This window comes from Amphibalanus amphitrite, unplaced genomic scaffold, assembly GCF_019059575.1.
Source record: "Amphibalanus amphitrite isolate SeventyFive unplaced genomic scaffold, NRLGWU_Aamphi_draft 000063F_arrow, whole genome shotgun sequence".
In the NCBI taxonomy this organism is placed as follows: Eukaryota; Metazoa; Arthropoda; class Thecostraca; order Balanomorpha; family Balanidae; genus Amphibalanus; species Amphibalanus amphitrite.
Window position 1 is genome coordinate 158380 of NW_024881559.1, and position 24650 is coordinate 183029.

Here is a 24650-nt window from a genome sequence, read left to right on the forward strand (position 1 = left end):
GTTATTCATTGGCTTAAAATGCAGTTGCCATGGAAATTCTGAAGAGCGCTAGCAGAGCGGCCCGATGTGAATAAGCTTTTGTGAAGATATCAATCTCATCTGATAGATCATATCAATCAGATATGATCTACGTTGCTACGTGCGATACACGCGAGAGCGAGAGACGAGAGAGAAAGGTAATGTATTTGCTTTTACTAGGTATTTTATTTGATACAGCCCAAATACAGGCTATGGATGCCGCGGTTGTACTTATGTTTTTGTTGATGCGTTGTAGAGCATTTATCACCGTCGACCACACAATATCCTGATTCCTGTATTGGTATTGGTGTTACAGGGAGTATGCGATTTCAGTTAGTTTGCAACGACCCTAGGGTGGTTGTAACCTCCCTGAACGATCAGTTTGTTTGCAACGACCCTAGGGACGTTACAAAATAACTGCTCGTTCCGGGACGTTGTAACGAAACTAGGGTCGTTGCAATCTCCCTAGTTAGTATGCAACGAACCTAGGGTTGTTACAAAATAACTAGGGAGTTTAAGAATTCATCGAGTCTCGTTTCACAGGAGGGCCGTCAACAATCTTAACCAATGAAAATCTTGTTCAATCTAATCTAGTTCAGTTTAAAAGAAAAGGAGAACAAAATTTGAACATTCAGCTCAGGAGTATTTCACGACGGCCGTCTAGTGCACATTTTAGGCAGATTAGGTGCACATTTGGTGCAGTTTTGTGCAAATTAGATGGACATTTGCCAGGAAGCCCTTCGTAAAAACGGCCATTATCCGCTCCTTTCCAGACTTTTTGTGATTATAAACGTTCAAACATGTGAAATGATGGTGGTCCCATGCATTATGGTGGGTGTCAAGGTCACGTGAAGGTCAGGTCAATGTCATTGACCTTTGATGACCTTAGCTAACTTTTTCTGGGTTCATATATTTTTAGGCTAGTTTTTGGAGCTGATTTTGAATTTAGCACCCATTTGAACATTAACGAAGTAATTTTGGCGCCTTCGTACCATGTCACGAAGCTGCCAGTGATGGTTGACACCTACTATGGACAGCTAGCAAGACGCCTACTGGTTGACCTGACTTGACCTGACCCAACCTGGCCTAAAAATATCTAGACATCATCGGTGATCAAAGCTAATATGAAATTCGTGATCAGCGCCCCGAAAAAAGAAACTCGTAACAACCTAACTCTCCAAAGTTTTAACAGGCCCCGATTTTCCCGACTTTTGAGTCACTGACCTGACCTGGAAGGTCAACCCATAACCTATCCCCGCTCTGGGCGTTTGCGGCTAGCAAAACACCAATAAGGGCGAGAGTTAACACCGCAGGACCTGTTGGTTTTCTACATACGCGCCGGCCGAGGGGAGGGTTGGTACGACCCTCTCGTCGTTTTTAACCCCTGATGGAGTTAGAGCGTCGCGGAAAAAACGAGCGTGTGTGCCGTTAGGAGACACAGCAACAAGTACCCGAGTTTAAGGTCTCAGGTCAACCGGTGACCTCTGAGGTCAGGTCAGGTGACCCAAGACACGGGTTCGGTTTTTGATTAATAACTTCTTAAAAAACAGTCGCTGAGCGCGATTTTAGCATCAACGTGCTCGCCTTGCTTACGCACATCGAATGGTATGCTTTTTGTTCGGGTGAGGTCAACTTGAGGCGTTGACCTCGGGTCAAGGTCAGGTCAAAGACCCCTAGGTCGCGAAATTGGTCAAAGGAGGTCATGTTGCATATTATTCGATTCGGCAGGTCTTCCTGTGTCCATCGGTGGCTTAACCGTCTCGCTAGCTCAGTTTGATCGGGAGTTATTGACGAAAAGCTCGTATGACCCTAGTGACGTCATAAATGACGTCATGGAACGTCAACAATGCAAAATTGAAGCATCTTACCTTGCAAGGAGTGCATTAAATCACGATCCGTGTGCTTGAGATAGTTTGAGATCGTTCCCGGTGCCAGAATAGCAGTTTTCATTTTTCTCAATGGACTTTTAGTGGTGAGGTCACGTGACCGACCTGACCTCATGTGATCTTTAGGAAAAATCCTAGAGGTACAAGTTGTGAGACTTCTAGAAGATGCACGTACTGTAAGCTTCATCACCCTGTAAAAACTCCTCATGGGACTGAGGGCGTTGCGAAGTTGCGGATCTGAGGACCGTCCACTTATGACGTCATAGGTCAGTAACCTGACCTGACCTGAAAATCTGGTTGATATCACGAGATCCGGCTTGAATCAAAGGTCAGGTATGCGTAGTTTCAGCTCTCTGTTGCTGGCGTGTTCGGAGCTATCGCGAAAAAAAAACTTGGGGGGGGGGGCGAGGATAAAGCCAGGCTGGGTTGGGTAAGTTTGGGTCAAGTACTCGTAGTAGGCGTCCCACCCGCACCACCTGTTTATAGCAGTTGTACCTAAACCACCAGCGACAGCTTTGTAGCAAGTTGCATTGGCGTTACAACTACACCTACGTACTTCTCAAATGTCTCAACGAATGCTGGATTCAAAATAAGCTAAAAAAAACCCTTAAAATCGTAAAATTTGAAACAGTCACCCGAAGTCACCAAACGTCAATGACCTTGACCTGGCCGACAACTGACAATTCAACTTGAAACACATCATGATGCATGGGACAACCATCAGTTCACATGTTGGCACGTTTATATGTAATCACAATAGAAGTCTGGAAACGCAATTTTATGTGCGCTAACATAAATGGCAAATCATTTCGGTCTGCCATGGTCTCAGAAATCAGATCAAAGATCAAAGGCCATTGGTTTCAGGATCATGAACTCGTAGATAAGTTCGAGGACACTCAAAGTTTCGTCACGATCGGCCGCTTCTAGCGCGAGATAATCGCGAAATAAAACGAGGGGTTTTATCCGACCCACACCCCTAAAAGTGTGAGGGATAACCCGCACACGGATAGCGACGGATATCCATCACACCTACCCCAGTAACTATATTTTCTACATGTAAGCATATGCTGGCGATATAATGCAGCCAAAATTATCACAGTCACGTGCTTTGTCCCGGGCACCACATATTATACTCCTTGGCTGAATGTTCAAATTTTGTCCTCCTTTTCTTTTAAACTGAACTATGTAGATTGAACAAGATTTTCATTGGTCAAGATTGTTGACGGCCCTCCTGTGAAACGAAACTCGATGAATTCTTAAACTCCCTAGTTATTTTGTAACAACCCTAGGTTCGTTGCATACTAACTAGGGAGGTTGCAACGACCCTAGTTTCGTTACAACGTCCCGGAACGAGCAGTTATTTTGTAACGTCCCTAGGGTCGTTGCAAACAAACTGATCGTTCAGGGAGGTTACAACCACCCTAGGGTCGTTGCAAACTAACTGAAATCGCATACTCCCTGTAACATTGGTATCGATTACAATTTTCAAATTACTCCTACTAGTCCTACTGGTAACTGAACTGATGAGAGTGGTAGGTAAGCTTTAAATTTGGCTTTAATCATAATTGGATACTATAGGCAGATAATTATATTCCTTACTTTATATTGTCAAAAAATGTGTTTTAAACCCAGGCCGCAAAGCATTGCATTCTTGACAGATCAAGATCAAGATCTGGTTGGTGTGGACTGTGTAGGCCTTCAGCCAGTGTGTGGTGCGGTTTGGATTGCAATTGCGGATTTATCTGAGTGTTAGGGACTAGGGTACAGCTTCCAACAGTCATCATGTTCCCATGCAGACCTGCTGTGCTTTTGCATAATTGTCAAAACAATATGTATAACAGACACAATGGGCCCAGATAGTGCCATTTATTGCATTTTTTTTCATTGAAAAGTGTAGCTATTTTATCTAATGGGTAAAAATTTGATTCTTTCTTGGTCTGGCCTAGTGCTAATTTAGATTTTCAGTCTGGTTTGTGTAGGCTGGTGGTGGTGCAGATATTTTGCCTAGGCTGTTGCAGGCTGCATACTGTATTGGTATTGCCATGGCTTGTATGTATGTATTTACGATCATGGGCGATCCACACATGGCGTGGCGATTACTGCCCACCTGCTTGTACCTACTCTGGCTTGAAACTATAGAGAATCCAGGTATTTTGATCATTGATTATAGCATAGGCAGGCAGAGGCGCCAATGCTCAAACTCAGCAATGACTTTCAATTACTTATCTCATCTAGCCTTTTCTGACATGTAGACTGTAGTTACATATAGTTAGTGTCAGCAACTCCAGGTGACAGGTGTAGCAGTGTGGAAATAAAGTCCTGTTATTGGTCCATTTATGTAACTACCACTCCAGTTTATCATTCCCGTGATCTGTGATCTCATCTTTTGCATTGTGTAGGTCCTATGCACGCACAACACCTATTTTGACCGTTGCCTCCTTCCGTACTGCAGCTGACTGCCATCTGGCGACCAGCCGGTGAACTACTGTGAAGGTCACTGGTGCCGGTGCGTCCAGCCAGAGACGGTCGGAGCGTCACGGCTGGTGGACGGACGGGCGCGCCCACCTCTGAGCTCGCCCTCGGACGTCCGTGCTGGCCGCTGACCAGTCAGCGCAGTGGCGTGACGAGTCGCGCGGGGACAGTGAACGAGCGGTCCCTGTCATTGTGAGACGAGAGCGAGACAGTGTGAAACGGAGAGTGAGACAGTGAGATGGGCGACGAGCTGCTGCTGCGCTCGCACTGTCCGGGCGGCGCCGGCTGCTTCTGCGCGGGCGCTGAGCACGTGTACGTGCGCGAGAGGACCGTGACGCCGCCTCGCACCGGCCTACGCAGGTGAGTGTCCCTACCAGACTACTGGAGCGTAGGGCTGCGCTCCCTCGACCGACTGATTGATTGCGTTGCGTGAGAGCCCGGAAATAACCTGACTCGACGGAGACTGCGCGACTATTTACTAGCACTGACGAACACGACTTGCCGAGGGTTGTGCCCAACGAGTCAGCTTCTGGTCAATTGATATGCAAAATGAAAATTACGGACCCGTATAAGACCCCAGTCATTGTATACACTACAGCAATGCATCGGAGAGCATTGACGAAAGACGTTATGAGCGAAAAAAATGCTGTGGTATCGCGATTTCAATGCAGTGTCCCATTTATGCTCGCTTTATATGTCAACTATCTCCGTTGGGCCACAATGGGATTGCACTTTTTTCGTTTAGAGGGCTAGTTGCAGTGGCAGCTGCAGTGGCAGCTGCAGTGGGCTCAGCAGATTCCATTGCGATCATGCGGAGCGAGTCGTCCTCGTCCTCCAATGTTCGTCTCCCGGGTGGTGTTTCACGGGTGATAGCAGCACGCTGCTATTCTATTTCGCGAGCTGACGTCACACTTGTGGTAGTGTTGGAGGCTGGAGCAATGGGCTTGTTGACGTCTCCATGGAAACCCAGTTTGACACGTGTAATAGCATCGTGCTGCTATCATTGGTGCCTTGCCCAGTAGGTATTATATACCTACTGGGGGGCGTTCCAGCGCACCGGAGGCCGATTCGAGGCCTCATGGCTCATAGGACCTGCTATTACCGGCCCATGCTCCGATCAAGGTCGACTCGAGGCTGGCGTTCTGCCTGCCGGCGCCGCCCGATTCAAACATAACGACTGACGCGGGCGTGGTGACGTCACGGCCACCTGACTAGGAATGTATGTTGTATGCATGGGTTCGACGGTGATGACCCCACTCCCTAGGGATGGGCGTGGCACCAGGTGTTAACTTATTTATACGAGAGTTTCATCGTGAAGTTATTTGTGAAGTTCTATGACGAGATATTTCATTTCTCCATCGCATTTTGATATTGTCCTCCGATGATCACTGGTTATTGGTTACTCAGTTCAGATTATTGGCACTCGACCTATTCCCGAAAAGCACTTGACTCTCGAGTGGCTGTCTGAAGTGCAGACCGATACCCTCCCGCTCTGATCAATGAGCTATGTCCGGCCCTATCGGGGCGCGGCTAGGCAACCCACTCGAGCTGGGTGTGTGCTCCTGTGACCTGACGGCACACTGATAAACAGAGTCCACGGCAGAGCGCGTCATTCGGCCGCCACCGTCAGTGGCAGTCGCACTGCTGTGACCAATCGACTGGCTCGGTGTGTGAAGCGACAGACAGCCCTCGAAGAGCCAGGTGATTCTCAGGTAGGCAGCACAGGAGCGTCCCACGTGTTAGGCGGTGTGGACGAAAGAATGGCCAGTGAACAAGTCCCAGATGAACGGCTCCCGTATGGCAGTATGCCAGCTTGACAAATGCGTAGGGAAGATATTATCTAATCTTCATTCACCTTTGTCGTTACTCCTTTGTTTTACATGATACATAATAATCGTTCATGGATGTGCTGCTTCAGCATTAAGAACACTCACTCTGTCTGTTGGTAGTTACAGTATTGATGGAACTCGTTATTAGTTCTACCATATTGAGTGACTCATGTGTTACCAACAGCGCGCGGCTGGATGTTTTCGCTCCGAGCGGCGATGGTCGCTGGTGGCCAGGTCATTACACGCGGTCGCTCGGTGTGACGACCCAAACAAACAGGCACGCTGTCGGCACCGCTCGGCTCCCACCGGCCGCCGCCGGCGCCGCGGACCGCTAGACGCACTGACCCTCTACCGGCAGCGGGCAGGCTGCGTGTGATGGCGGTCCAGTGGTCCAATACTGGTCCTTTCCGATCGTCCAGCAGATGGTCCGACGGTCCACTGGTCTAAGAGCGACCAGAAGGTGCAGTCCTGGCAGACAGACCCTCTGCGGTAGTGGCGTCGGCGACTGTCCGCCGGCCCTGTCCTAACTCGTCTAGCCACCTGGCGACATCTGTTTGCCTGTCGCCGGGGCCGGCGGAGTCCGGGCCGGCGGAGTCCGGACCAGCTGCTGTGGTCTGTGAGATCTGTCCGGATCTGGAATGATGGCTTCTCTGTTCCCCACGGCGGCCGTAACCTCGTTGGATCCAGCGCTGCCGGTCCACCAGGGATGTGTGTGACCGGAGTCCGGTCGGCAGTCACCGGTGACGGACAGCAGACCGTGACAGAGTATACCACTCAGTTACGCCTGAATTATCCGCACGCCCTTGAATCGGCCGTGGTGGGATACAGGTTCAGATGTTCATTGCTCACTGTTCAGTTATTGTTGCATTCTTAGAGCGCTGGCAGCCAGTGTGACAGCGCAGGTCGAGTCTGGTCACGTAAGACGTATTGGAATACGCGTCAGTGACCTCTGACCGTGGTGTGCTGAGATGTGGACAATGGACATTGCTCGCTCTGTCGTCCTCGGTCGATACGTTCTGTCCCTAGCCTGTGGTCTACTATTCAGCCCGAGCCGTCTACCAAATTCCCGCGCTGGGCACTGCGACGGTGACTGGCGGCTGGTCTTACACAACAGAGCCAACGGAAACCACGAAACAATGACTCACTGAGCGATTCAAACGGCCAGCTGGTGTGTTAACAGATAAGACCAAACGACGTCAAATCGCTGTATTGGATTTGGCAGTGATAAAAATAAGATCTAGTTGTTCGGTGTACTTTGGAGTGCGAGGACTCCCAAGTGTCGGAGTGGCCCTTGTGCGTTATCGGCCTGTTTCGTCACAGGCATCCGCCGCCCCGCCCAGCCCCCGGCCCCGCTACACTGCGGTGTCCTGATATTGTGGTTTTATTGCGGGGTAATTCACCGGCTAACGTCGCCTGGTGCCCTGTCGTTGCCTTTGGACTTTGCCAGGCTACCGAGTACCGCCGCGCATGCGGCGAATTCAACTTGCCCCGAATCCGTCGCTTGGTCAATGACTACTTCGCACGAAACGATGCGAGTTACGAGCTGTTTGAACCACATAGCTATGTTAGATCGATCCTTTGCTTCCTTAGCTGAGCGAGCAGGCTACTGAGGTGGGTCCGGGGGCACGTGCCACTCAGCGCCGCCGGGGTGGCACTCTGACGCCGTACGCTCGGGTCAGGCGTGCCCGGTCACCCCTTTGTGCAGGCGTCGTCACCTGGACGGGTCGCCGTCCGATACATTCGTCCGATGTATTATGTATCGGCCGCGAGCGTGTCGTGGCTATCGACTATGCGACGGCGGGGTGAGCGCCCCGACCCGGCCCGGCACGACTCACGAGCACGAGGCGGGGCGGGGAGGGGAGGGAGGAGGGGGCTCGGTCCGACTGGGTCCGTCAGCGTCAGTGCCAGGGGTGATGTCACGGGCAGCCGGTGTGGGCGGACCGGCCGGTCCCGTCCCGTGAGGTGAAACACGTGGTTTAGGAACGGCGTCATTGGCGAACACTGTCCACCATTGTCATAGTGAAACGTCATTGGGCTGCTCTCTGATGCAAACATTTAGCAATGCACTGCTGGTAAGAATTGGCAAATTTAGGAAGTGTGGGCGCTAAATTTCCCCAGACAGTTCACAGATATTTCCTCCTCACCAAAGCTTGCTCTCGGGCCCCGTATAGCGGCCGTTCAGTTGTATGCAACGCCGCATTCCCTGCCGACTATGTTGCACTGGCATTCGCGACGTGGGCGAACCAGCATGGCCGCAGCATTGCTGACGTCACCGTGCAACGAGCACCGATGACGTCACAGCGGCCTGTGGCAGTGTTGTTTCGTGTGCAGCGCGATACATTGTGAGTCTGACCACTGTTTTTGGTCGAGTTGTTCCGTGTCCGGTGTAGTGTAATACGGGGTAAACCAGACGCCTGCCTCCGGATGTAAGAACATATGGAGGTGAATCCCATGTCAGAGTCGATAGAGAGAAATGTGGATTTTTTTTCCCTCACGTTTATTGATCGGAACACCCATCCATCAGCACACATCAACCCAGCAGCACGGTAGCAGCTCACACTCGAGCATGCTACACACATTCTAAACATCACCAGGCACTCTCCCATAGCAGACATCTGTCACCCCCGTGATCCGTCAATAAATTTAGCGTCCGGCGCACCGCTCGCTGCCTGTCGCCAGTGTGTTTACTACCTATTCACGAGCCAGGCGGCGCCACGACGCCCCACGACGGCGGCCCCCGGCCCGGCGGACCGGCAGAGGACGGCGAGGGCGGCAACGTGGAGACCTTGGAAACGGTCTCGTGAGATAAATCGCGCGACAACCGCCAACGCCGTACAGCGGCCGACGCGCTCGCTAGCTTGATTGAAGGAAGGAGAATATCAGGGTTTGGGATACTATGAGGGGGTGCCAATGTGTATTGTGTTATAAGAGTATAGGTGGCGGTAATATGTTCATGTGGCTGTGCAGTAGAGAAATGTGGATGAATGGGGTGTTCTAGAGACGGACTAAGAGTATCATTGGGTCAGGCAACAGGGGTGCGAAGGTCCACTCCCTACCGTCGATTCGACGGTCCGAGAGATTGGGGCGAATGCTGAGAGCCAGGCAGACAGGGCGGGTTGAGAGAGTGGTAGACAGCGATAGATAGCGGAATCTGAAGGGACAGGGTGTGTCGTTTGAGTGGAAGGATGTGTCGGACTGGTGAAGTGAAGTGGATAGATGGGGTGACTCGGCAGTGTGGAGTAGAGTGGAGGGGGGGGGGGGGGCGGTGACAGGTGAAGTGTTGAACAGTTGGCAGCTGTCTGTCGGCAATAGTGCTGACAAGAGGCCATATTTGCCGGCTTTTAACCGCTTCACCCGTATCTAGTTAGTCTTGTGACTCCGCGTGAGATATAGCTGATTAGATGCTGCTGATTTCTGCCGCTGTTGGATATGCGGGGCACCCTCGGGCCTCGGCTGCGGATTCTCGCTGGTTCCGTCAGTAATGATGACTCACATATTGTTACCATCCAGTGCACTGTTCAGCAGCTCGCTGCTCTCACGCTGCGACCTATGACTTATGAGTGTTTCCATTGTTTACAGTCGGCAGTATTTCACGGATGACGAGGCTGCTATGGCTGCCTGCGTTGAAAGGCCGGCCTTGTGCCTGCGCCAGCAGTGTGAGTCATTAACCTTGACCGTGCCATTACTGAGCGCGTACTGGAGCGGCGCATTGCCTGGCACCGGCGGCGGTTTACGGCGGGCAGGTACTGCGGCTTCACACCGCGCAGTCGAGCCGTCACGGTCTGAAGGGGAGCCAGGTCACGACGCAGTACGCTAACGCGGCTCGGTACGCTCTCCGCCCCTAGCGCACTGCACGTGCTAATGGAAGGTAGTAATTGGCATTACTCTGCTACCTACTGGCCGTATATGTAGAGTCCCCCGCCTGCCGTGGACGGGCGCCGTCGCCCGGTGTTTGCAGCACGAGTCGCGCTGTTGGAGTTAGCGCTCCGTTGCGTGCGGTCGGCCGTGGGGTTACGGTGGCTGCTGGTTTATGCGGCCCGGTGCCATGAGCTGGCCGGCGCGCGGCGCTCAGTGGGCCGCGGCTCATGCGCCGCGGATTGCAGGGAGTGCCCGTCGGCGGGACCGGCTGACGACGCGGCGTCTTTCCTGGCCAGGAGGCCGGCCGCGCGGCGTCCGCCCCCGCCCCCGCCCCCGCCCCCGCCCAGGAGGCCGGACGCGGTCTCCGGCAGCCGGCGTGGCCTTGGCGGCGCGGGCCGGGCTGCCGTCTGCTCTGCAGCTCCCTCCCTCCCTCCCTCTCCGCCTGCTTACCCTCCCGGTCGGCCGGACGCTGGTACGGCCGCCCGCGTGGCGCCGCGGCGCCGGTGTTCCGTCTATGACAGCTGACAGGGTGGGAATGAAGGGTTCCACGAGCTACAAACCCCGAACCAAAATCGAGTGAGCGTCACGAGCTGAGAGGATGCTGAGCATAGGCCGTCATCGGACGTCACCGCGTGTGGGACGGGGACCTTGTCCTCCCCACTGCTCTCCTCGAGTCTCGATTGACGCGATGTTTACACCGTGCAAACACCGTGATTTTCAGAAGCTCATCTGCGCGGCTCACTGCCACTTCGGCTGTGTCGTTGCATGATGACGCATCGCTGAACGGCCGCGGAATACCTCACACCACTGGTAGCAGTCGTGACTGTGACTGTCAGCGGACGCGGAGGTGGTTCAGATCCGATACGGGGGGGGGGGGGCTGTCTAGTGTCTATCCGATTGGGCCCAGATGTCGGCCGTTACCGGCGCTGGGCCGCTGCCAGTATCCCTCCAACTCACCGGTCTGTCCGTAGAGCGCCCCTCTGGCCGAGTGCCACGTTTCGTCAGACTCCCGTGACTGGCTCCCCTGTGCCGTCGGGCTGATGTCACGTGGTTCGCTGACCGCGCCCCTCCCCTCCCTCGCAGGGGAGCGGGCACCCCTGCCTGCGCGGCGCGCCGCTCGTAAGGCTGCTTGTTTCCGTGGCCAGGGTGACGAGTGGGCTGCTCGCCCCGGTCCGGTCCGGCTCCAGTCGATGACGGCAGCCAGCGCGGTCGGTCCGCTGCCTGCCGTCTATACCGCCGTCCTGCCGTGTGTCTGTGGTGTAGTGGTTGAACCAGATACCAGCGACTGTGAGCCGAGGGACGTGGGATCCTCCCCGCTCGTATAACCAACCAGGGGTAAGTGTGTGATGCCTGCCGTGCTGTATTACCTGGCACCCGGCTGATCCTGTTAGCCGCCGCGGTTTCGGGCCATCGATCGGTCTTTGTTAGGTCCGGCGACCGGCTTTGTCCGTCCGCCAGCTACGCTGACGGCCGGTGAAGCCAGGCGGTCTGTTTCAGTGTCAGTGTCGCCTCCGTCACCTTGTGTCAGTCTGGAGGTATGTACGCGACACAGGTGCTGTAATAGGCGCTACGAGCCCCTGTCAGCCGGCTGACGCCCCCAAACAAACAGCGAGGCTGCGGGCCCGGTGTGGGTGCCAGAGTACGCAGCCGAGACGTTTTTGTCTGTGTTCTTATGCGGCCTTTTCACGTAATGGACTTCCCGGCTCTCTGCTGGTCTTGGACTGGGAATAGGGTCAGTTTTTACTGGGCATTGGCAATTGATTTGCCACTAAAATGGCTTGGCTTGTATTCCGCTTCCGTGAAATGAGGTTAGTGCGCTGACAACGAAAATTAGATAATTAGGTTATTAATTGGACAATATTTTACAGCTGTTGTGATGTTAGTGACAGTCGGCGGTCACCATGTCCCCTTACTGAGCTGCTTACCCTGAAACCGAGCTGCCCAGTACGAACACCCGTCACAGTCGAGGTACCCTGAACCCTAGCGCTGCCCTTGGGTATTCCGACACTGAGTCACTGACCCGAGTGCTGAGCACTGCGTACCCGAGGTGCTCACCTCGACAGTGTACCCTGGCCAAGGATTCACCCGTCCCCGAGAGGCAGCCAAATGAGACACCGAGCTCACCTTGAGCTGGAATACTGATAATCCCCGTTACTGACCAGTGACCATCGACGACCGACGACCGACGGCGGATCCCGACGGCTGACAATTTTCTAATGATAATCACCTTCCCCTCCTCTTCGCTGCTGGCTTCTTGGCATATGCGTGTGGCTTCGCTGCGCTAACCTTCACCAGTGTAGTATTGGTCTCGTCTAACGTCTTGTAGTATCGCCTCGTCTAACGTCTTGTAGTATCGCCTCGTCTAACGTCCTGTATGTAGTATCGCCTCGTCTAACGTCTTTTCTCTCGGTCGGTGTGTTTCAGCTCCAGGTCGCGGCGCTCAGCTAACAGAGCGCGCGCTGTAGAGACGGTCACAATCAGTAAAACCAATACTCAGTCAGCTACTATATCGACAACGTCCACGGTATGAAGCACGCCATCAGGCTATTAGAATTTATAGATTCATGTAAAATGGGGGGAGAGGGGGTGCTTTTGCATTTGCTTTCACTATTTTTAAATATAGTCATTCGTCCGATAGCATCCACCGTCGTGGTGTTACTCTTGCCTTTACCAACCATGATATAGACTATGCTCAGCTCTTGTATATCAAATTAATCTCAAGTGGGAATGGAACACTTTTATCAAGTTTCTGACTTCTGAGTATCAGTCATCGATGCAGTTTTCTCGGTGAATTACCATTGTTCGTTGTCTCGCACAGACAGTGTCACTTTGCGCTTTGCTCTTCTGTCGGACAATAGATGCTTGTTCCCAAGTTCCCAAGACTTATCAGCACTCGATGGGAATGCCGTCTTTTCTGGGATAATCTTGTATTGGGCTTTGACGGGGTTTTGCTTTGTAAATTATTTCATAAAAGTGTTAACATTATTACAATTATTTCGTTTAATTTTTAGTTGATGAATTCCGTGTTGATCGTGAATCAAGACTGTCTTTTTTGTTTCGCGTTAAGATACTTATTTATTTAAACTCTTACGAAAATTGCACTGCATTCAACGCAAAATGCATATTTTATCCCAGAATAGTCACTCATTCTTCTGTACTGTAGCTGTATTCTTACTGTAGCGCTACATCGCTGGTAGAAGTAAATTTCTCTCGCTTTCAATGCTGCTCTCTTGTATTTAGTCCTGCTCTGTATTACTATTTGGGTAGCTACTGCCGGGTCGGTCGCTGCCTCAGGACGCGCACTGCTGTCTCCTGAGTCCTGACCGGCCGCTCGCGTGACTGGCGCGTCCACAGGCGTCCGTGGAGATCACATCGATGGTGACGCGGCGCTCGACGCGGGCGGGGTCGGCCCAGCCGGCCGCCCCCGCCGCCGCCGCCGCCGCCCCCGCCGCCGCGGAGCGCCGCTCGGGCCGGCTGCGCTCCGACTCGACGGCCAGCTCGGAGCGGCGCGCCAGCGCCGAGTACCTGGCCTACAGCAGCGACGACGAGTTCGAGGAGTTCATGTACGGCGCCAGGGCACGGAGAGCACGCCGCCGCGACTGGGGGACTGGGGTCGGGATGACCGTGACGTGGGCGGGGCCGGTGCCTGCCGTCTGTGCCTGCCACCAGCGAAATAATTTCTTGCTGCGTTGATGCGAGAGTGCTACTGCGATTGTGCTGCAGGGTGTTGTTTTTTTTTTTATCCGGGGTAATTCATGTCTTAACCCGCGCCCCGTTGGGCTCTGCCGAGCAACGCGCCCCGTTGGGGGGGGGGGGGGGCATTTTGGCCCCCCCTAAGATCTCGAGAACCACGCAACGTAGCGACAAGCGGCAAACGGTGTTGGATAGCCCTATCAGGGAACTACCTTGTGACCCAATTTTATTGACCTAGGTCAAACCGATGACGTCACAGGTCAGGTCAAAGGTCCAATTTTCACCGTTTACAGGCATTTCAAGAAATGCGTTGTACAATCGAGTAAAATGCATTTCATTGAAAATCATCGATGGGGAAATGTTCTTCAAACACATATTTTGCTAGTTGAGGTCACTGATACCAGGTCAGGTCACAGAGGTCAGGTCACTGGGGGGTCACAATATGAAAGTGTCGTGTGATACATGTTTTATGGTCCATTTTACATGACAAATGCGATTATGTGGGTCAGGCAGCCTTTGGGGCCAGCTTAGGTCACGTTTTGGTCAAGGTCAGGTCAAGGTCAGGTCAAGGTCAGATCAAGGTCAGGTCAAAGTAGGTCAAATTTCAAAGTTGATATTTTTGCATAAAATGGGTATCGAATCGATGCAGCTCGTCACGGGGAGTTCAATGGTGGTCTTTGTTTTGCCGTACGAGGTCTAGAATCGCTAAAAATTGAGTTCAAAAATTTGACGTCATCATTTTTGAACAGTTTTTTCGCTATAACTTGGCCAAAAAGCGAGATATCGATCTGAAATTTGGTATGTATATAAACAGCGCAGGGACTATGACATATATTCCGTTTTTTTCGAAATTCGGAAAATTTTGGATTTTTTTTAGTTAAAAAAAAATCAATTTTTTGAATTTTTTTTGGGTCAAAAACCCAAAATTTTGAAAATTCGAGATAGCAGTTTTGTAGCGCCGCTTTTTGTCTACTAGACCATATAAAAAACTTTGAAATTGCTTGATAACTGTAGATTTGGTGAGCGTTTCAAGATTGCATGTTTTTTGCTCATTTTTGCTCGAACATGACCTCAGTTTGACCTCAATAACTCCTGACCTAAGGTGACCTAAGACTTGAAATTTGGTGTGAAGGTGTCAAATTGATGCCCGGGAAGGTACTGAAAATTTGGCGGCGCTGCGCGCCGCCGTTTTCTTGCTATTCAGGAAAAACCACAGGGGGGGGGGGGCAAAATGGCCCCCCCCCCAACGGGGCGAGGGTTAATCTCGTTTTACGTCATTTCATGTTCAGGGCATGTTTAAATTATCAAATAACTACTTATGACATACCAAATGAGCAATCAGACTTATCTTCTGACGGCTCATTGAAGGAAATGGCGACAAAACGTTGTGACGGTCTGTTCCCATCCTCGCCTGACGGTGTGCGGCTGCCGTGTTGCAGAAGTCAGCCGAAGACAGACTATACGTACGCCCGCAGTATGAGCTACAACACCATCAGCCCGCAGCACGTGACGCCGCCCAACATGTCGCGTCGGTGTCTGCACTCGTCGGGAGCGGCGGGCACGGGGGTTGGCGCCGGAAGGCGGGACGGTCAGTGGGGGACGGGCAGGGGGGGGGGAGTGGAGACCGGGAGAAGGGAGGAGGGACAGCTCGGGGAGTATAAGGGGAGGGAAACAGGATGGGGAGTGAGAGGGAAGGGAAGGAGGAAGAAAGAGATGCGGTGGGGTAGGCGAGACACACGCACTGTTGTATGGACCTTCGCTTGTTCATCTGATCGACTACCACTGAGCTCGGCAGTACGATGCCAAAAGAGTCGTTTGACCGGTCTCCAATAGTGTTTCTTTGTGCCACCTGTGTTGCTGACCGACTGGCCGCGTCGCTCCGTCCACAGATCGACTGGACCTGGAGCTGTCGAGGGATGCGCACGACTTCTCCTTCAGTCGGGAGCTGGCCTCCCGAGTCACCTCCTCGAGAACCACCACCACCGCCACCTCCGCCAAAGGTCGGTACCTGCAGACACGGGGATAGGCTCCAGACTGGAGCTTGGCCGGGCGGGAGAGCGATGACCACAGAATCGTTATTGTGGACATGCTGGCGTTTGGAGTTTGAGTTGCTAGGATCACTTACCAAAATGTGAACAGTCTTAGCAAGGGATGATGCAATCAATTACGCGGAATATACTGGTTTAATCTAACCGAATCGTAATGCTTGCGATGTCATTTGATTTTTGTGAACAAAAATGGAAATGGCGCTATAATCAAGTTGCTGAATTGGTTGATGCCACTGTGTAATTCCAGACCGATTGACCGGCACTAAGGCCCCCACCTCCTCCTCTCCTTCCCACCCGGTCGCCGTGGCTACCGTCCTGCTGAGCTCCTCCGGCGCGCGCGGGGACGCCAGTCCTCGCACCGCCCCGTCCTCGGCTTCCTCGCGGTCCAGCGTGCTCCTTCGACGGAATGCTGGTGCGTGTGCTGCTGGATCCTCGCGATCTTACAGTGTTTGCCAGTATCGGGACTGTGTGCGGTAGTCAGGAGGATCGTGTTACATTTACCGGGGCTCGTTGTGCTGTAAACAAGATGTAATCGTACACCGTCAGTGCGACTATGATCGCTGTAATGTGATCGTACGTTATTGGCGTAGGACGGTAAGGGACAATGACTTTGGCGTTAGCTTAAGGCTTCGGTTGTTGACCTTGTTCGTGCTTCGTCAGGTCAGTGTAGGACCACGGGTCTGCAACTGCCGGACTTTGACCTGATCTACTTAAGATTTCTATCAACGTTTGACTGGACCAGTGTCTAGTCGGGTCTGAGGCTGTATAACACGGACTTCCTTCAGCGGTTGGTCGGATCTGACACTGCTCACTCTCTGACCACAGGATCTCTATACCGCATCTCCGGCGGCCTGGACGTCGACTCCGGTGATGAGGACTGCGTGGAGAACAACAACGTCTCAAAGTCGTCCTCTCACGAGAGCTACAAACTCACACGGGAAACAAAGACAAACCGTGAGTTATCAGTGCAGTCTTCATATTTACTTTGTGCTTATTTGGAAAGGATGATTGATGCCAGAGAGACTTTTTCACGAATCGGATGAATATTTTATTGAATGCGTGTCAAAGTGAGTCAAACTTCAACGAACTAAATCAATTCACATGCCTTTTCACCCAAATGGTACTTAAGTGCCAGCTCTCCCTGCCTCGGTGTCTGACGATGCCCTTTTCTTGGCAGGTCGGACGGTCACCTCGGTGCTGCTCGCCCTGCTCTACCCCTTCACCTACCTGTGGATGGTGGTCAGCGACACCGGCCGGCGGCTGGTGTGGCGGCAGCGTGCCGCCGACACCGCCCCCGCCCCCGCGCCAGCCGCGCCCCAGCCCGGCACGGTCGAGTACCGCCGTCTGATGCGGGGGCTGCCACAGCTGGGCGCGGCCGGCGGCGGCGGCGGCGGCGGCGCTCAGCGGCACTGGTCCCGCAGCACCGGCCCGCAGACGGCGGCCGCCCGGCCTGAGACTATCACCGGCCGGGCGACCCGGTCCGTCACCACAGCGGTGAGCCGCACCGTCACCACGGTGGTGACGTCTGTGCTGGTGACGGTGACCACGGTGGTGTCGCTGCTCTGGTGGCCGGTGCGTCAGGCGGCCGGCGCCGTCTCCTCTGCCGGCCGCCGCTCGGCCGCCTGGGTCCGCTCGGCCGGCGAGGCTGCCGATGTACCGCGCCGCTCTGCCCAGCTGCTGCACTGTCTCAGTCCGCGCACCTGGGCGCGCGCCGTCGGCGCCGGGGCCGGCCGCGCGGCCGCCGCCGTCGGCTCGCTCAGCCCGGGCCGACTGCGGCGCTCGGCGGCAGCGGCAGACAGTGCGGATGGCGGCGCCATACACCGTGGCTTCGCTCCAGTCTCCTGGGTCCGCTCGGCGCTTATGACCATCCTGACCAGCGTGCAGTGGGCCGCCACCGCCGCCGCTCAGACCGTCACCGGAGCCGCCTTAGGAGCGGCCGGCGCCGTCGGCAGCGCCGCCAGCGGTACCGTCAGCGTCCTCAGCAGCGCCGCCAGGGGCGCGGCTGGTGCCTTCGGTGGTGCTGCCAGGGGCACGGCCGGTGCCTTCGGTGGTGCTGCCAGGGGTACCGCCGGTGCCGCCAAGGGCCTGGTCGGCTCGCTGGCTGCGGCCGGCGGCGGTGCGTGGCGCTCTGTCTGGCCGTGGGCGGAGACGGAGACAGCGTCTGGTCGACACGGCGCCGTCCTGTCGCCAGAGGAGGCTGGCCAGCGGCGGCGGCGGCTGTGCCTGTGCCTGCTGCCGCTGCTGCTGCTGCTGCTGGCCCTGCTCCTGCCTCTGCTGTGTGAGTACATGGTGCGATTCCGGGCTGTTTGAATTGAATGTTTTATGACCGCGTATCTGACTTAACTAGTTGGGTTCCAATGTAAACATCATGCCGGTGTACAAGAATGCGTCGCTTGTTTGTGCTGATCGGGCTTCTATATCAGCTGTGCAGGAGGTCTGTGTATGTTTACTGACCTGGGCTTCTGTAAGTCTGTACTCTTGTCTAAGTCTGTCTTTTGTAGCTTGTCTGTACTGACCTCTCTCTGTGCCAGCGCGGGGGTCTGTACTGTGAGTAAGACCCGGTAGCGGTCCCACAGTCTGTTCAGAAGTCTGTACTGACCAGTCTGTTTTCTCAGGGGGTCTGTACTGTGTGGAGGACCCGGTGGCGGTCCCACGGGGAGTCTGTACTGACCAGTCTGTTTTCTCAGGGGGTCTGTACTGTGAGTAGGACCCGGTACCGGTCGCACAGTCTGTTCAGAAGTCTGTACTGACCAGCCTGTTTTCTCAGGGGGTCTGTACTGCGAGGAGGACCCGGTGGCGACCGTGGCAGTGGACAGTCAGGAGTCGGCGACACTCAGCCAACTGAAGGCCGCCCCCGCCACAGCCTGGACCGCCCTCAGAAACACGGCAGCGTTCGTCGGAACCAGCACAGTCGATACGGCCAGCGTGAGTAACCGGACGGACCTGACGGGCAGATCATAACGGTATCCGGACGGGACAGAGAGCGTGCAACAACACCTACACCGCAATCGTAGCTGGGAAAAACACAGCAGACCTGCAATCGCGCGTGATTAGTGCTGATGAAGCAGGTCAACGCTTATTCGCGGTCATTTTTTTTTTTTAGATGTCCGTGGGATGTTATTTTCAGCGGCCGAGGTAGATCCAAATTTTGCATTCCGCTGTACTTGTGTGATCAACTTCTTCAGTCGTACATTGAGGTCAAGGTCTGTCACACAGCATCCTGTTGATTTGTTGGCGGCTTGGTCTGGCCAAAAACTTCCACGAAAGCTAGAACATTCTGGTATTTTATTTCTCTCCTTTGCCGCACATATTCCTCGCGAATTCTGCTCAGCCGTCTGCGGGCGGCAGCGGCAGCTGGCGGCAGGTGAGCTCGATCTTGTCGTCGCGGCCGTCGATCCAGCGGACCCCGGTCATCACCTCGCCGACCGCCGAGTGGCAGCTGATCAGCTGCGGCAGCGGCTTGTTGGCAGTCAGTGTGACGGTGCGCGGCGGACCGAGCGGCTGGGCGGCGGCCAGAGCCGTCACCACCAGCGGCGCGCCCAGACACCCCTCCTCGATGGAGATGCTGCGGACCACCGCCTGTTCGTCCACAAACTCGTACGTCTTTGTGTCCTTGGCCTGGTTGGTGAGGTTGCGCTCGCCGCTGGCGTTGGCCTGCAGTTGGACGGGCAGGCAGACGAGCTGCAGCAGCGGTGCGGTCGGCGAGCCCTGTTCGGGTTTCTTGGTGACGAGGCCGACGGCCAGGGCGCCGGGTGGACACTGGGCCGTGCCGTTCAGCGGGTCGCAGGGCACGGTCACGGCGCTGGGCGGCGGCGGCGCGGCCACACACTGCTCGCCCTCAGCCAGCAGCGGCGGCGCGCACCCGCAGACGGCCGACAGGCAGACGGCGCCGGGCGCCAGCCGGTCGCAGTCGGCGTCCGCAGCGCAGTGGTCCGTCAGCCGGGCGGCCTGGGTGCGCAGCAGCAGCACACAGTCGGCCGGCGGCCACTCCCAGGTGGACGTGTTGCCGCGCCGGCCGTACAGTCGGCAGACGGCCGGCGGGCCGGGACAGTGGCCGGCGCTCAGACAGGCCGGCCGCGCCGCGCAGGCCTGCTGGCACCGACAGCGGTCCAGCGCGGCCGGCGGCGCCACCAGCTCCGAGTCGCCCAGCGCGGCCGGCTCGGCGAGCAGCTCGAACGTCACCGGTAGCAGGGGGCCCTCCGCGTCCAACCCGGCGACCAGCGGTACTGCCGCCAGCAGCAGGAGCAGCGAGCAGGCGGTGCCGCACAGACCCATGGCTCCGCCGCGGGCGGCTCGTCGTCTCCCACCTACACAAACTGGAGAGAGTCACAAACTTTATACCGGACCGGCGGGCCTGTCGTCCGTGGTGACTGGCCACCATCACTGGATTCGTACCCGTCCAGTCGTGGCTAACAACTGTTTGGCGGAAGATGGTGCCCGTTTGTGGTGCTGATGAGTATCATTGGTGCTAGTCGCAAACACTCTAATGGTGTTTGCCAGCCGGAAGTGGGCTGCGTGTTCTAGTTGAGTAGATTGGTCACACTTTTTGCGATGCTCAGCTAACTCAAACAACGGGATGTTGTAATCAACAAGACTATTATGATCAGCGGTCCGGAAGGAATCTCATTCGCTGATGGTCGTAACGGAACGACATGTTTTCCGACATTCCCGCCAATTTGATGTCTGTCAGATACTGCTGTTGGCGTGTCGCACTCCGGTGCTGCTCTTATTTATGCAGCTCCGACCCAACCAGCCAGTTTCTTGTGTTAGTCCTGTGCTTAGTCCTTTATTTCATTTCACTGATGCATTCTTCAATGTTATATTTCAAATGCGACACGCACAGGGTGCCTGTTTTATTATTGTTAACACGTAGGAGGGCTCAATAGGCTGATTGTTATTTGCCCGGGTTGTGGAATGGGGTGCTTCTTGTTCTTGTAACAAACAATCCTGCTTCGGCCCTTGCTGGACGTCCGGGTGACGCTACAATCTTGTTAGCATATTGGGCCATACGCTGTCAGGCAGGAGTATGCTCGACTCGGAGCTCATTCTATCCGTGTTTACCCCCTTGCAGAGCGTGTACTCGGAGCTCATTCTAACCGTGTTTATCCTCTTGCAGAGCGTGTACGGCTACCTGGCTATGCTTGGGAGCTCCGCCCTGCTGGCGGTACCGGCCGCGGAGCCAGAGCAGGCCACCCCATCTGCTGCGCCCGTGGTACCCGCTGTGCCAGTGGTGCCCTCGGTCCCGGCCGCTGCTCCGGTCCCGCCGCCCCCTACTGAGTCACTAACGGCGGTCTACGCCCGGCTAGAGGAGCTGCAGACCAAGCTGGCCGCGCTGCAGACGGACTTCCAGGTCAGTCAGTGTTAGCGGCTAGGTGGCTGTGAGGTTAGTGCTATATTTGTATGTGCCGCCTGTGCCCCCTGAAATCTCGATGGGTGTATAACGTCCAGTCTTTCTCCCGGCAGTCGTGTCGGGCGGCTTCTGAGGCGGCCACCCAGCCGGCGGCGGTGCGGGCCGCGCTCGGACTCGGCTCCGGCCACCTGCTGACTGCCGAGCAGCTGGCGGCCGCCGAGCAGCGCCAGGCCGAGCAGCTGTCGGCGCAGCTGTCGGCCGTGCGGCAGCAGCTGGAGCAGAGCGGCGCGGAGCGGCAGGCGGCGCAGCGAGCCGAGCTGGAGGCGCGGCTGGCGCAGCTCGAGCTGACGGCCGGCCAGCTGCGGCAGCTGCAGGACGGCTCGGAGCGGACGGAGCAGCGCGCCGCCGGCCTGACAGACGAGCTGGCGCGGCTGCAGCACGACTTCAGCGACCTGCACCGCACCCTGCTGGCCGTCCAGGTACGTAGCTGTGGCGGCTCGGCCCGCCGCGGCCCGAGCTGTAGTGCAGTCCGACCCGGCGTGGCCCGAGCTGTAGTGCAGTCCGACCCGGCGTGGCCCGAGCTGTAGTGCAGTCCGAACCGGCGTGGCCCGAGCTGTAGTGCAGTACGACCCGGCGCGGCCCGAGCTTTAGCCGCAGTCCGACCCGCCGCCGGAGTGGCAGTGCAGTCTGACCCGCCGCAGCTGAGAAAGGGATGTACCCCGAGCCACCGCGGCTGGAACGGCGTTGGGGCGTTCTTGTCCACTGTCCTGTTTAGGAAATTAGCTGTACTTTGTCACTAGCTCCCGATTTGTATTCTGTGCGCCTCCCAATATTCTTCACCATAACGTCCCACCTGTGTCCGCCCTTTGCAGGAGAGCCTGAAACAGGTTCGTTCCTGCTGCAACCGGACCGATCCCGACTGGAGCACACTGCTCAGCCAGCGACTGCGCAGTCTGGAGAGCGACCTGGAGGGGCGACTGCAGGGCTTCGCCGCCACCATCAAAGAAGGTAAGTACTCCTCGCTCTTATCCAGGTGATAGTACGTTAATCATGTAGGCTGGTTTCTATGTCTGCTTGTCTGTATCACCGACACCATAACTACGTACAGTCATCAGCAAACTGCGTGGTCGGTATTCTTTTTTTCGACAAAACCAGTAATAACTCAAAGACTATGTTGTCAGTCGGTCGGAACTCACTGAAAATAGAGACGCCTTGCTCTACTGCTTCGATTGGGTATAGCACTAAACAAAGTATATGCCTTGTGTGGCAACAAAATGCAAAAGTTTGTTTTGGGGGCAAATATAAACTTTTGGGTTTTGTTGCCAAACTGGATGGAAAATGAATGCGATGGTAATGCCAATCTAAGGTGCGGAGTCTCGCACATCTTGCTGTTATGATTTCCGAGCGACCGATAGCATAGTATCCGCGTTATTCTCGGTTTTGTCGAAGAAAGAATACCTACCACGCAGTTTGCAGAGGGCTGTACCTCCACATACTTTACGCGACTCTATTCCACTGTTCTCCGGACAGCGTCATCTTCACTCGCCGTGTGAATGACGCTCGTCGTTCCCCGGCAGATCTAGCCTCGGAGTCTGTCTCCGCCGCTGCCGCCGCCGCCGCCGCCGCCGCGGGCTCAGGCGGCGTCAGCAAAGAGGACGTGGTGCTGATCGCGCGCGAGGCGCTGGCCCAGTACGACGCCGACAAGACGGGCAAGTTCGACTACGCCCTGGAGTCGGCCGGCGGCAGCGTCATCAGCACAAAGTGCACCGAGTCGTACAACGTCAAATCAGCTCGCATCTCTGTGCTGGGCATCCCTCTGTGGTATCCGTCCAATAACCCGCGCACCATTATACAGGTGAGTTATCCCGCTAGGTGAGAATGTGTGCGGGTTTTGTGTGAATTGGTGCGGGTTATGCAAGCCACAAAGGGGCCTAAAAGCCCGCCGATGGGGATCACTGGGGAAGGAACAGAGAACTCTCGCCAGAATTCATTCAGAATTATGTCACCTTTCCATCTTATTTCAATTAGAATTATGTGTCTTATAAAGAGTATTTGTCCTGTTGGGCTTAGTATTCAGCTGCGGTTTGCGCCTGCTGTTGGCCGTTTCTACCCTCCCACCATGCTGCCCTAAGCGCTATCACTGACCTGACACCTCCCTCCGCTCTGTCCGCAGCCGTCCGTCAGCCCCGGCGAGTGTTTCGCCTTCCGCGGCCAGGGCTACTTTGTTATCTCTCTGTCGCGGCGCATTGAGCCCACCGAGTTCATCATGGAGCACATCCCGCGCAACCTGACGCCCACGGCGGCCATCGACTCGGCGCCGCGTAACTTCACCGTCCTGGTGAGTCATGACTACAGCCTGCCCTCTGGAGCTGGCGGGCCTGCGACTCTAATATGGAGTGGGCTAAGTGCTAGGGGAGTGGTTTAGCAGGAAACTGCCTATCGAGTTATTGGCTGATAAGCTAATTTATTTCGAACATTTTTCGTGTTTATTTTGCTTTTTCGTTGTATTGATTTCAATTTCCAGTCCCAAGATAAGGCAAAGTAAGATGTTCTCCGCTCATAATGTGAATAGCTTCTGACATGGCGAGGATGTGCAGAGGGCAGCCACCGCCTGCTGCCAGCTGGCTGCTGTGCTGTCTGACTGCCGAGTAGGCTCTGAGCACACTCCCCCACCCGCCGCACAGGGTCTGCGGGACGGCTCGGACCAGGAGGGCGTCCTGCTCGGCCGCTACCTGTACAGAGAGTCGGGGCCGCCGCTGCAGGCGTTCCCGGCGCGGCCGGCCGGCGCCACCTTCTCCGTGGTGGAGCTGCGCGTGCACGACAACTGGGGCCACCGCGACTATACGTGTCTGTACCGGTTCCGCGTGCACGGCCGGCCGGCGGACACGGACGCGGACGGCGGCCGGTAGTGGCGGCGCCGCCCCGGGAGCCAGTCAGTACAAACCAGCGCCGCCGCCGCCGCCGCCGGCCTGGACCGGGGGACCGGGGAGGGAGTCTCGAGACGACACGACCGTCCAGCCGACCGTCGACCGCCGCGGGACGCGCCCAGAGCGGGCTGCTTGTGAGGCGCACCGGGGGCTCAGCGCCCGCGCCGCCGGCTTCTAGAATCTATTGCCAAAGTCTGCTGCACGTGCCGGAGAGGAAGTAAGCTGTTTTATTTTGTGCAGTGCGAGAGCGTTGTCATTTTGTACACATTCATCCAGCGTTCTGCGGAGGCACTGAGCATCTGAGCCACTGTGTGCTGTAGATGTGTGAGCGTGAGAGTGAGAACCATTGATCATGCACTGCGATTCACCCACCATACGGTTAGGGTACAAAGAACGTCGTGCTAAGACATCGCCCTGGGCAAGCATAAATCGGTCGCTTCAGCTTTTTGGGACCAGTGCGTGAAATAAAATCGTGCTTTTAGAATAGCTTTTGCATGACGGAATGTTTGAAAGGCCACGGATAATATGTTTTGGGACTTTGTCCACGAAAGCGCCATCCGCACAACACT

General features: G+C 55.4%; 1 protein-coding gene across 1 annotated transcript; it reads left to right on the forward strand.

Annotated features, from left to right (window-relative positions):
- Positions 1-50: 50 nt before the first annotated feature.
- LOC122378658 lies at positions 51-24562 on the forward strand. The gene is made up of 13 exons (XM_043359955.1): positions 51-176; positions 4357-4736; positions 15196-15344; positions 15646-15756; positions 16630-16758; positions 16982-18082; positions 18572-18729; positions 20921-21154; positions 21268-21633; positions 22027-22162; positions 22732-23009; positions 23328-23492; positions 23839-24562. The coding sequence occupies exons 2-13, from the start codon at positions 4615-4617 to the stop codon at positions 24061-24063; spliced, it is 3174 nt and encodes a 1057-aa protein (XP_043215890.1). The 5' UTR covers positions 51-176; positions 4357-4614; the 3' UTR covers positions 24064-24562.
- Positions 24563-24650: the final 88 nt, after the last annotated feature.

Excerpts from the sequence above, each read along its gene's own strand:
- LOC122378658 (XM_043359955.1), top strand. The coding sequence starts at position 4,615 with ATGGGCGACGAGCTGCTGCTGCGCTCGCACTGTCCGGGCGGCGCCGGC. Across the intron at positions 4,737-15,195 it reads CCTCGCACCGGCCTACGCAG|AAGTCAGCCGAAGACAGACT; the intron begins GTGAGTGTCCCT and ends GCCGTGTTGCAG. Across the intron at positions 18,083-18,571 it reads CCTGCTCCTGCCTCTGCTGT|GGGGTCTGTACTGCGAGGAG; the intron begins GTGAGTACATGG and ends CTGTTTTCTCAG.